This window comes from Agelaius tricolor, unplaced genomic scaffold (assembly GCF_023055355.1).
Source record: "Agelaius tricolor isolate 1412-34295 unplaced genomic scaffold, bAgeTri1.0.p SCAF_5, whole genome shotgun sequence".
Taxonomy (NCBI): domain Eukaryota; kingdom Metazoa; phylum Chordata; class Aves; order Passeriformes; family Icteridae; genus Agelaius; species Agelaius tricolor.
Window position 1 is genome coordinate 39129128 of NW_027269265.1, and position 13319 is coordinate 39142446.

At 38.5% G+C, this 13319-nt stretch overlaps 1 protein-coding gene and 1 non-coding gene across 5 annotated transcripts in view; both read right to left on the reverse strand.

The window, feature by feature from the left end:
- Nucleotides 1–895: 895 nt before the first annotated feature.
- Nucleotides 896–13319, reverse strand: part of CKAP5 (cytoskeleton associated protein 5) — a 54520-nt gene continuing 42096 nt past the window's right edge. For 2 of the 4 annotated variants that reach the window (XM_071427457.1, XM_071427458.1), the window contains exons 33-45: nt 12160–12332; nt 11926–11949; nt 10861–11034; nt 10307–10427; nt 9433–9612; nt 8802–8989; nt 8329–8404; nt 7316–7504; nt 7072–7206; nt 6477–6560; nt 6224–6383; nt 4454–4608; nt 896–3264 (exon numbers count right to left, since the gene is read on the reverse strand). In XM_071427457.1, coding sequence (XP_071283558.1) covers nt 3010–3264; nt 4454–4608; nt 6224–6383; nt 6477–6560; nt 7072–7206; nt 7316–7504; nt 8329–8404; nt 8802–8989; nt 9433–9612; nt 10307–10427; nt 10861–11034; nt 11926–11949; nt 12160–12332 — 1914 coding nt within the window. In that variant the 3' untranslated portion in view covers nt 896–3009. The remainder of the gene's footprint in view (nt 3265–4453; nt 4609–6223; nt 6384–6476; nt 6561–7071; nt 7207–7315; nt 7505–8328; nt 8405–8801; nt 8990–9432; nt 9613–10306; nt 10428–10860; nt 11035–11925; nt 11950–12159; nt 12333–13319) is intronic. The other 2 variants (XM_071427459.1, XM_071427460.1) reach the window with 2 other exon arrangements.
- Nucleotides 10149–10259, reverse strand: LOC139590741 (small nucleolar RNA SNORD67). Its single transcript, XR_011679421.1, has one exon. It is a non-coding gene; the product is annotated as a small nucleolar RNA SNORD67 (small nucleolar RNA).

Consider the following 13319-nt stretch of genomic DNA (forward strand, 5'->3'; position numbering starts at 1 on the left):
TTCCCCTCCCTTCCATCACCTACAATCAACAGGTTTTGGACCCCACATAACGGCCTTGTCAGTCACAGCAAGCAAGATTATGCCCTCATGCACCATGCCCTTTCCTCCCTTCAAGACAACTAATATTCTGTTCTAGTTTTTGATCCATGTATGTACCAGAGATAACCACCCTACAGTACCTGTAGCATTCCACAAGACACCAATGTCAAAAGTAAAGCAATTAGAAGCTGTTTTGATCAGACAAACATTGTTCACACTACAACAGCCGGCAATAAATACCAGCACCACTGTGTGCAATTCATCCTACAAAGGAATAGTGGCTTGAATACATTAAGCAGCACTTCCAGTAAGTTCCTACACAGCAGGTGGTGCTGGGTCCTCATTGTGTATTTTCCACCTGCATAGCAAAATTCTGAAGGAAGCAATTTGTGTAGTCATTGTCAAAACCTGCAGTGAAAACATCCTGCACTATAGGTGTTTGCTTGTGTTACAACGGGATCTCTCCAAAAACAAGCTTCAGTCTTTCATAAACTCCTCTTTAGTAGGAATTTGTGGACCACTGAGGACCCAGAAGTACAGCAGTAAATACAAATTATTTACCGGCCAATTTTCTACTAAAACAATCATGACATTTTTTCCCAAATAAAGCACAAAAACTAACATCTCAATGAAATCTGAAGAAAAAAACCTCAACATCTCAAGTTTCATGACTGTTTAAAGTCATTGATAACCACATACATTGAACACTGAAAATATTTAGCCCTTCTAATGTTTAAATTTTAAGCCTCACCCCTTCACTACTATCAAATCTGTGACAAAAGAGGGGAACCAGGACCATACAGTTTCTGGAGAAAGTCACTGTTCATATTGACTTGTTACAAACAATACAGAAGAATCATTTTTAAAATTCAGTTTAATGTTATTTAAATATTGTCTGGGCTAAAGATTAGGCTTTATTAATTTATGTGCACAAGTTTTAGTTCAGAACTCCCAGGATATTGAGTCCAACCAAACACTACAAAGACACAGGGCAAAAACTCATTCATAAAAACAACTATATCTTCTGCTACTCAATTATTCCTGTATTTCACTTCTGAGTCAGCTTTGAATTTAAAATAGTTTATGCAGGTTTGCAGGCATTGCTGTTTTACATCCTGAGCTAATTAACAAATAGTTCTTCAGAATGTCTGCTGAATATGGTAAAGGAACATATGGATTAATTAAAATGTCACTAAGCTTCAGAGAGCAGCTAGTAATTGAGAGGTAGTGGCAGTAACTCTAGCCAACACAAACTATTCACAAACCGCCCCGGTTTAAGTGCACTAAACCACAGCACTTACCAATAAGGGCCAAACCTCCACTTGTAACAGAGCTCTGTTCCACAAGTGCACACCCATTTCAGGTTATGAGAGGAGAGTATGACTACTAAATGGAGGCAGTGGAGCAATGAATGGCATCATATCAGTTAACACAGGATGGAGAACGCTCATGATCACCTGCTATCACAGTGTGCAAACTCACCATAAGCACCAAGCAGCATTATGTCAACTGCAACCCCAGCCTAGGGGTCCTGTGAAAGGAAGATTTCAGACATTTGCAGAAGCTCTGGCATAGATCCGTAGTACAAGTACTAATTTAAAGTCATGTTTTTACTGTAATCAAGCAAGACAGTTTCAGCAATGGCTCTCAGGCAGAGACTGCTGGTCTACATAGCAAACAACAAAAGCAGCAGTTACATGGAAGAGATTAAAAATCTAGCATAGAAGTGTGCTATTTTAAGCCTGCCTGTCCAACCCTTCAATAACTCTGTTCTAGCTATGGAACAGATGTGCAATTTATGCTACACTTCCAGTTTTCACATGGAAGTGCAGCAGTAAGTGAAAATACACGACCTCCCTAGAAATGAAAGGGCTAGAAAGGATACGCAGTGTGTCTGCCTTAAATCTTCATTATTTGGAGCTTCTGAAAAAGGCTCTTCACTCATAAAAAAAAAAAAAGAAGTGGCTACAACTTTTGCAGACTAGTTCTATTAGATGTCTTAGTTAAAAAATGGTAACATCTGATGTTTAAGAGCAAAAAGAATGTAGTGAGTGAGGTTTACCTGCATGAGGAACACTGCTTAACCAGATGAGTTCAGGATAAATGAGTCCACTGACCATATGCTACTCTATTCCATATCATCAGCAGCAGGCTCCCTCAAAAAAAGCTCCCTCAGCTGGGACCACAATCTGGGTAAAGGCATCACAAGGACTAGATAATTCAAAATAAACATTTCAGCAAACTAAATATTTTCAAGTTACAGAAACATTCCAAAACAAAAAAAGCAACTATATAAAAAGTGTACTACTGCTCATAGAAGAGTGCAAAGTCTCAGGACTGCACCCACAGACAGTGTATTTCCTTCCTTACAGTGTATCCAAACCCCAAGGTTCATGTCAGCTTAGTTCAGTTTCTAGATGCCCAGTCACTAACATTCAGAAATAGAGAGTGACCTCTAACCAGCAGCTGCTGCTGTTCCTATAGAGGCTGGTATAGTTAATGCAAACTTTATTTACAAAAGACACTTAAATTAGTTACTTCATGCCATGTGTCCATACAGAATCAACAGTTCAAGGATTACATGGAGAAGAATTCACAAAATTAAAAGTGAAATCACTAAAGGTTTTCTAAGAGTCAAGAACTAGGAAAAGATTTTAAAGACAACTTTACAAATAAAAACCCCAAGTCATGAGAAACTAGTCTGAGCAAGAGGATGGTTGTTTACAGGTCTGTACACTAAAACTAATACACAGACAGCCTTCTATTGTCAAAGAGATGCTCATCGAGAAGCAGATTATGTACAAATACTTGTGCCACAATGACTCAACCCCCCAAAATCCACTGTATTATACATAAACCAGTTTGTATACATTAGGCCTAAACGAGGCCATTTAACTATGAAGACTTCTAGTTTAGTAAACTAAAGCTGAAGACAGCCCCAAGCAACAGCGACACCGTCTCTTTGCATCTCTATTTGCGACTGCTTTTTATTCTCTCCAATCTTTTTTTCAAGTCATCAATATTGGCCGCTGCAGAAGAGGGTGAAGCCAGGGTAGTTCCAATGCCAGAGGAATGAGTCTGATTGGAGTCCAGGTCCAGATGTTGGTACTGCTCCCGGGACTCACGCAGCTGGGAGAGCTTACTGTGAAGCATATCTGTAGAGGATGCAACTGTAGGGAGTGTTGGTTTAGAGAGCAGAGACGTCAGAGGGGGTCTGTCTTCCTGCTATGAGGGAGAAAAGGGAAGTGTTAAGACCTATAGTGGTAAAAGCCATAGAAAATGTACAAATCATCATCAATGGCTTTTCAGCTCTTCAAGCAATAAAAACAGAGGAAAGGCAAAGAGCACCACAACACAAGTGGATCTGGAGCAATAAAGTCAGTTGCTGTCAAAGTCAGAACCATGCAAAGCTAATTACTATGCTCAATCATCTGAGTAGTTAATGTTTAATTTTATGTCAACAGGGACACAAAGAAACTAGTCTTTCAAGATCAAAAAATTCCCTGCAGACTAGAGTTTTACTGAGATAGACTGCCAGTGTCTTGAACAGCCTAAATTCTAACACAAGAGAAAAATCCCTGCCTATGTGCAACATCAGCAGACAATGAATTTTCTAGAAGAATGAGAAGAGGAAACTGGCAAGACTGAACCTGTCAAAGACTTAAAGTGGCAATTCACTGTTCTTTTACCAATATTTCCATCTGAGTTACTTACCTTGTTACTATGATCTAGGAAACATTTCCCCTCCTCAGAGCTCTAAGCTGATACTCAAATTTGTGTCAAAAGTTAAAACAGTGATGCATCTGGATGACTATTCCTAGAGTGAACATCACTTCTCACATGGCCGAATTCAAATTTCAGGAATTGGCACTAGATTCCTAACACACAGATCATTGAACTCTAAGAAATTTTGGTCCACAGATTTCCAGTACTAAGCTCATTTATCATTCCTGCACCTCAGTATCCATACACCCAAAATATATAAAACTTCAAATTTTTATCAGCTCTCATGGTAGTTTTAGAGCAGAAAGTCTAGGATTTCCACATCATTAATCTCTGAGGTGTTAACTTTTAGAGAACACTTATTGTTTGAACCTTTCTGAGACTCAACTTCCCATCAAGGAATGATAATAAGCTACAGGCCTGTAGAAACAACCTGTACACAACACCAGCAATGCAGACAGAGCAGACTGAAATGCAAGCCTACTTGGCCAAGTAATGAGATTAAAGCCATTTATACTAGGCATAGTGACATGCAGTGAGTAGCTAGGACATGCATTATAAATGAAAGATCATAAATTCTGATAGGAATCTGCCTTCTGGCATTTGAATTCTTATTAAAAAAAAAAAAAGTAAGTAAGTGCAAATCAAGTGCCTCTCCAGGGGATTTTACAAGTGTTGTCAAGTACAATACCTTTGCGTTGTCAAGGCCACAACGCTGCCTGAGGATTTTTAATCTTTCCAAGTAAACTGAAGGCCCCACTTCCTCCCCATTTGTGTTTCCTATAGATGAAGATACAGTGTGGGTAGACGCAGGAACACATGTTCCTTCCATCTGAGGAGAAATTCCTGGAAGATGAGGGGAAGAAGAGTTAAAAGATTTAAAACATCAGAAAAGCATAAACCTCTTGGTCAGTTCCTTGTGATAAGATGCAATGGATGAAGAATTAACCAACCTATTATTTGCTAGTTATTTGCATTTGCTAGTACAGATATAGCTGGCCTTTCATTTCCTTGCAAAAATGACAACTGAAAACCAAGAAAAGAAATGGAGAAATTTAAGGAATGGCTGCAGAGCAGCTCTAGAAGTGCTGAAGCCAACAGCTGAAGAGAACAGTGCAGGGAGAGGAAGATGATGCTGATGTGCATCAGCAGTGAACATGTCCAAGGGGAGAATTGAGCAATTGGCAAGGTGAGAAATACTTGGAGTTGTCTGTCTTTTTCTAGTTTAGTCATACTTTTGGGTTTACCACTGATTCTAACCCCTCTTTATCTCTCATTTGTGCAACTTGAAGCTTTTTATTCCAACACAGTCTCAAAGAGCGATTTCTGGAATGCACAGAACAAGGTTTTTAAAGCTTCCCTACCAAGAGACTAGAAAAGGAATTTACACGATGCAAAAAAGTTTTCCATTATTAAAAGAATTGCAAATTCTTTCTTAAGACTTACCATGGACAAGGATTTGTTCTCACTAATTTATGACAAGGGTGTTTAAAATAGATAAAAGGAGAATAAAGGTTAAGCATTTATACCTTAATCTAAATAAAGCACTGTTGCAATATGGAACAGCATGTTTTATTATATCAGACAAAGTTAGGGAAGAAAAAAAAAAGACAACTGTGGCACGTAAATTAGGTTTTGAAAACTGCTGAACTAGTATTACTCAGTTGTACAGACTTTTACAATGCAAGGTAGAATTTTCTGTCCTACATAGGTGGACACATTTAGGAAGTTCTAAAAGAACCTCATATAATTCATCTTCCTAAAGGAATCCACAATACAGGGATAGGAGAAGGTGCAGTAGTAGAAAAAAGGCTTAAGTTTCACAGGACACTATGAAATGAGTAAGAAATAAAGGTTAGAGGTAGTTTTGCTAGACTGTGTATCAGCTTTTACTGTCAGCTAATAATTCGTCACATTCCTTCCCTAACATTTCATTAAATACTCCTTTGTATTTATCTGCAATGAAAAGACTCAGCAACAAACAGTTTTACAGTAATTCATCCAATTAATCAAAAATTCTGCAGAAACAGTTCATGTTATTTAAAGTAAGCTTTCCAATTCCACAGAAAATAATACTATTAAAAGCATCCAATATGTTTTTTAGTAAAAAGGTAAAAGGAGAATCTGACAGCTGGTGCTGCTGTTTTAAACCAGCTTTATACCTTGCAGAACCAATTCTTGATACCAGACACATGAAACACAGGCAAATGTTCAATCCACACTACAGGATATGGATTTGAACCACGTTTGCCAAGTCTTTCAGATGTTTTCTACATTTAGTGTGGTTCTAACTTCTATTTTTGTAAACAAAGAATGCTGCCTCACGAAGGAACTCAAGCAGCAAGAAAACGGCTTGCTTCAGAAATCCATAAATGTACGCAAATATTAATTTCTACCAGGAGAGCTGTAACTGTTCTAGCTCTGCTTCTCACAAACCAATCAGTTTTGCTATAACACGTACCTGTAGAAGTAGCAATGCGTCCTTTCCCCTCCCGTTCTGTTTCTATCAGTCGGAGGCCTCTTTCCACATAGCTTTGGAAGAACTGTGAGGAATTTTTCAGGAAGGGCTCAATGTCTGCATCAGAATATTTCTTTTTGTATTCATACAGTTCTGCCAGACCCTAGGTAGGAAGAGTTGCTATGTATTACTACAACTGCTGCATACACTATTCTAGTATATCATGCTCTCTTTCTTGCAGGAAGGGGGCACTCACCTCCTTGGTGTTCTCCTTTGAGCCAATCTTCTTAAATATTTCTGCCAAAATATCATTGACTTTGGCTTTTGAAGCCTTTTCCTCCTAAATAAATAAACAAAAGGGGACTTTAAAAACAAAGAATAAAATAAAAAAGAAACCAGACAAACCCATGGCACCCTCACACTGCTAGCTGGATACAGAGCTTCCAAGATGAAGAAAACCTTGAAGTGATCAGGGTTCTACATAGCCACTTTATACACAGAATGTGAGCAAGAACATCATGAAGATGTCGGACTCCTTTTGAGAAGTGTTTAAAACCTGCTTTGGATATGGCTAACTTTTAGTAGATCAGATGCAGTACCATGCAGCATAAAACTTTTGCTATACACTTGAATTTCCTGCAGAGTACTTCATCCTGGGAAATGCACAGAATACTCAGGTAAACACAAACAACAAATTCCCAAAAGAGCCGGAAATGAAAATTTCACTTTACAAGACTATTTCCAACATTAGTTGCATGTTGAAAAGGGCATTACTGCTTACACAAAATTTAGTTTGTTTCTTAAATGAATTGCTTTACACCCCCTTCCCCTGCCAACACATCTTTACTTACAATGCGAGAAGCTCCTTTTTCTGTATCCTTATCAGCTTTTCCAGTCTGCTCCATAGCGTGTTTCATTAGTCTACAAAGGTGAGCTTCTAGCTCAGACTCATTTTTGTTGTCTATCATTGTTAAATGATCTAAGATCTAAAATGAGAAAAAAGGGGAATTTAAAAAAAGGAAAAAAAAAGAGGAAATACTCTAAAGACTGCATGAACATCCAATTTAAGAATACGTGACTAGTGATTGCTCTGACCTTGGGCCCTTTCAGCTTGCACAGGGTGTGAAGGAGCGTCTTCAATGTCCTAATAGGGAACTCACTCTTACATTGCTTCAGCTTCTCTTTGGGAAAGACCTTCATGAAAATGTGGATATCCAGCAGAATCCGATCCAGATTGATGCTATTGATGGTTTCCGGAAGAAGACGCACCATTCTCCACAGACACTGGAATGAGAGGCTGACTTATAGAAGACAACTCAAGAAAGAAGCACTTGATTATATAAGAAGTTACACAACACTATCACTGAGCCACTTCACTCTGCTAGCACATCATACAGGCATGCACTGTGTCTGCTGCTCAAGCTAGATTTGCACTGGGTGTGTACTTTCTCTTTGCAACTGGCTGTACAGTATCCAGATCTTTCTTAAGAGCTGATGCATACGTAAGGCACTGATTTCTCAACCTATAACTGGAGACTGAATGCTTTGTGTGAAGAAATTTCAGCAGATAATAGATATATATATACATATATATATATATATATATATACATGCTATGTACACCTACACATAGACAAGTTCTTTAGGTTTAACCTCATTAAGAATGCCTGAGCTGTCTTTAAATCTTAACCAGTTACAAAAGGGTGTTGTATGGCAAGAAACGATCATGCTCATGCTTTAAATGCAGACATTTGCCTGTTTACTCTGCCTGTCAATACAGATGACAGGACAGAAATCAGCTCCAGCCTGGCACTGTCTGAATCCATAGTACAGTGTGGTGCTAAGCAAATAAGCCCAGCAGGTGACTGTATGGAGGACTGCACCTCTGTGTGGAGTTTGTGTTAGTGTACACAAGCTTCTGTAAACTATTAACAAGTGTTAAGCTCCCTCCTAAAGTCCCTATATGTGACATCTAGTAAGATCAGAATTATAGAAGTTGTAAGAAGTATTTCAAGTTATGGACACTAATTTTTTTAACTCCGTCTTTTCTTTCAGGTAAGATGATTAAGAGAAACCAGGTAAGTTCAAAATCTCCACTACAGGCTCACCTTCATGACAAGTTCTGAAAACTTAGGAGAGCTGGCTGTTGCTAGAAGACTGTCTTGGAGCAGGACAAGCAGAGCACTAGAAGGAATAAATTTGTAAAGGTTATACAGAAAAAGTACTACACATAAGAAAAAAAACAATAGCAATTCAACACAGAATACCACACTGGAGACTGGGGTTAGTCCAGCAGATGTGCAACAGCTCTTACCTTCTCTCTTTTTAGTATGTTATAAGAATTTAAGAGACAGTCTGCTGAACTTCAAAGCACAAAGAACCATACTAAGCTGGCTTGTTTAGCATGCCTCCAGCTGTACACTCAAATTCTGATCACAATCAGTGATAATTCTTTATTAGCTAGCTGAGTGATTCTACAGACACTGCTCTTTGCTTACAAAATGACTAAAACTCAGCCGTTCAAGGAACATAAGAGAACAGGTAAAGAAGAGCAGTTAATTGTGCACTTTTCATTACTTACCTCAAGATGTTGGTCTGGTCAGACTTCTCCAGAACTTTAACTACCAAGAGGTTGACTGATCGGATGACCTGCTCACCCTCCTCAAGATCTTCAACCCGAGAATCCAGCATTAATGTAATAAGTCCATGCATTAGGTCTTTAAGCACACCAGTGGATGCCTCTCGAGCCAGACTCTCTATCTGAAACAGCTACAGATTGAAGAAAGTGTCAGTTTTCCCTGCACATAATCCTTTAGTATAAGGACTTCTCTAGACTACACTGTCAAACCATGACATCTCCGTGTTTCCCACAAAAGTAAGAAAAAAACTATGAACAAAGTTACTTCTACTGAGTGACTTCTGAAAATACTTAGGCCACCAACTCAGCAATCAAAAGGTAAAGAATTTTAAAACCAGGGCTTAATAGTGGTCTTAGTGGCTGTATTTTGCAGAAGCAGAGATGTTCTTCTCTTCCCCTAATTCTTGTTCCCCACTTACTCTCAAAAGGTGCATTGATAAGCATTTGGCAACAAACCTCCGTAAGAAAGACTTAGGAGGAAGATAACCTAGGTACAGAATAGACACTCCATTCTCCCACAACTTCTGTGCAGAAGTTATTTGTTCTTCACCTTATCTCTTACAGCAAGCCTTACCGTGATCATGCTCCCAATAATACAGCTGTAAAGTCTGACAATCTCATCTTTGTCCAGCTTCTCATCTGCCATGTGTGTATTGTAGATTAACCGGAGCTGCATAAATGTGGCTATTAGGAATTGATCAATGTGGCCAGACATAGCTTCTGCTTTGTCCTCCTGCTTGAGAACCTCATCAATCTAAGATTTAAAAACAAAACACTTGAGTAAAGTCAACATAATCCAAAGAGTGCAAAATAACAATAATTTAAATACTTTTCTGTAGGAAAGGTTTTGCCCTGACTAATCCATTTGCAAAGGCAGTTGTATTCTAAGCTTTTACCCAAAATCAGTAGCTAGATATTTGTATTGCTAATCCAAACACAATCAATTACTGATATTTTAGAGAATAGCAATCCTATCCCATACACAAATGAAAACAGCAACAGCTGCATTATATATTCTGGAATTTACAGTTTTATGAAATCTTCTGGACAAAAAAGCATCTAATTAGTTAAAGCCACCTTAAACCCATGCAAAAACCATGGGGCAAGACAATCCTTTTGCCAAGGATCTCTAAAACAGTTCAAATTTAAAAGTTAAGACTCACTGACTAACCGGCTTTTACAAACTCTTAGCAGAAATAACTTGACAAAACCAAAAATATAACACAGAAGCACTAATGAGAAAAGCATTAAGGTTATTCTACATCTTTCAAGTGGAATTTCTATTGCTAAAGCGAGTCAGATGGCCCCTGTGCACTTAGTTTTGTCATCAGGGAGATTCTGAGCAGAGCCCACGTCACCTGACATGATTGCTCCACTACAGTGCAACTCATCACCCTCGCAGGCAAAGTCTGGTACAGTGTGATTAGTTGCTATCTTAATTCACTTACCTGTGTCAGAGCCTGGATGCTTGTATTTATATCACCACTGGCCACTTGGGAAATGACAAAGTTGATAGTAGAAGCTGTGTTACTGTGCATGTCATCAAAGTGCGGGGACACAGCACGGATTCTAAAGGGTTGAAAACAGGATTCATTACTTTTTGGAGAGCTACACTTATGTACACTTAACTGCTGTATTTCAATGAAGATTTAGAAGAAAAAGGATTTCATTCTTCACTGAGGATTCTCAAGGAAGGAATAATTTCTTTTGACCATGTCTATTGCACTGTTTGTAAAAACACTGATAATGCATTTACAAACTCAATATCATCTAACTATGAAAATGCCTAAGTAGAACTAATGTTTTTCATTGAATGTAACTGCTCTCCAGATTTCAGAAGAGTACAACAAACCTTTGTTTTGCCATCTCTTCAAGTTAGCTGACACTACCCTCTTATGGAAACAAGTCTGAATGTATAAACTAACACTTATCAATTCACCTTTCCAAAACACTTTTTTAGGCAGCCCTGCTGATTTCACTTAGGAGGTAAAACTAAACTCACTTGGGCTCAGGAATCAAGACTGGCTCAAAGATGTCATCTAGTTTGTGCTGTACAAGTGCTGGCATCTCACATCTGACAGTTCCATTGTCATTTTCAATTTCATCAAGATCCAGCTGAAATTCCCGTGGAACTGTATGTGTTGTCTCCGGGTGGCTGCCCATGTTGCGATTTTGGCTACAGAAACCAGGAGAGAGTTTTAGTTTAAGAGGTAAGATTATTAGCACTAGCATCCACTGGTAACCCTAAAGTTCTCATACTAACACAGGTTTTGCAGTTTGGATTATATTCAAGCCCCTTAACTCCCTCTGCTTTTCCCCTAGTCCTTAGTAAAACAAACTTCTGTAGGCCAGAAGAGCAGCTGCTACTTTACTCGCCCTCCTAGTTTCTCTTGTAAACCACAAGATAACCTGTACCTGTGCCAGGTATGCATGGTTTGGGATAACTAGCACAGTTTACAGTACTATTAAAAGAATATAACTTTAAAGTTTGAGTGGCTTTTTTTTTGCCTTTTTCAAAAATAATGGATAGGATGCATATGTACAGAGCAACTTCAAAAGCCCCTCTGAATCTAAGACTCACAGCATTCCCACATGACCTATACTGCATATCAGATTTCTCAAGGAAATAATTGAATATGTAGTTCTCAGCACAGACTTTTAATCAAAAATGATGAGCAGGTGGCAAGGAATAGTTTCTGAGCTTTTTGTTTTAGGTACTGTTGTCCCAGGCTCTACAATTCACACATCCTTATGAATTTTTATGCTTCATGTCTAATCCAACTAGAACATGGTCCAACAAATATAAAGTTTAGTCCAACACACTGAAAGTTCTCCCAATATTTTTAACAGTTGCTTAATGTGGAAGTGCCATGTCTGTCTGCAGCCTGATCTACAGTCACCTTACAGAAATCTGTATTTCTCTTTTCTTTCTTTTCTTTTATTCAGAGATCTATAAATAATCTAGAACTAGCCATGGCAAACCCATCACCCTCAGGAAGGGATGGCAAGGATAGAAATTGAAAGATACAAGAGCCTTGCTACCAAGGAGTTAGTGGGCAGTACTTACATCCTATAAGTGCGATACATAATTCTGTCCATGGAGAAGCAGTGAAAAAAGGCACAAGACCATTTAGAAAGATTTCAAGACAGACAAGACAAAAAAATTTCAGACATTTAGATTTATATAATTTGGCCATTTTTCACAACATGCGAAGATGATGATACAAGAACTAAAGTGATGTTGTTAGACATATTAGCACATACACTATGCAGGTAGAGACCATAATGTAACATTACATACTTGAGTTTGGAGGACATGTCCTCAGCTTGTCCCTTGCGCATTATGCTGGCATTGGCACTCATGTTCTGAGTACGCTGAGGTTTCTCCTCTGCCTGTCTCACTGGAGCAGAAGAGGGTCTCTTGGCTGACCGCTTTATTCTTTCCTCCAGCATGCTCATGTCTTTCTCTGAAAGCTGTAACATACAATGCTATCACTCATCCTGAGTTGTATGGGTGTTAGAAGTCTCAGTCACCTAGAGGATTCACACCATACTTATCAGTGCAGACTGAAATTCTCTAATATGAAGGTGGGAACTGTCAATGCTACCTCTGAGCAGCAAACTCACCAGAACACTCCAGACTGTCAGATGCTACTTCAAGAGCTAATTAACCCATGCTGACAAACTGTAATACAGAATACAGCTATTTCTAGCCCTGTTTTTTCTTTCAAGAAACAGTTAATTTTAAATTCAAACTATGGTACTATCCAGTGTTTGTAATTGTTGCATGTGTTGCTGCAAAAACCCAAACAAAAAAAACAAACCCACCCACCTTTCTACATTCCCTACTAGCAGTGCTTTAACACTCTGGACCCTGCCACAGAAGCCAGAGTTCTTCTGATAGTTGTTCCTGTTCAATGTACTCATAATTCAATATGAACACCAGATCAGGCAACTTAATGCTCCAACTCAGGCGGTGAAAAGATTAATATTTACCTGCTTATCTACCAGACTGAAGACTACCAATAACTCCATTTGAACAAAAGTAGGCATTACAATTTCATGAGCAATACTCTCCAGCATCCCTATGATTTAGAAACCTTCCTGAGAACCCATAGATGGACAATACTGAAGCTCAGAAAGTCATGGTTAGAAAGAGCTGAATTGTTCAGGTGCTACAGTTTTTCCTTTACCTTGAAAATTCAAAAGCAAACAGACTATGTAAAACTGAGGCAGAAGCAGACTGCACTCTGAACAATAGTTAAATAGGATGGAAATATAAGATATTAATGAAAATGTAATATTAACTCTCATGGAACAGTTACCAGAGAAAATAAGAGTCACATTAAATTTCAACTTTTCAAGAAGCTGGAAATTAAAAAAAAAAAAAAAAAAAGCGGGGCAGCCGGGTCATATTTCATAAAATACCATTCAACAAAGCTGCAGAAGCATTAAAATATC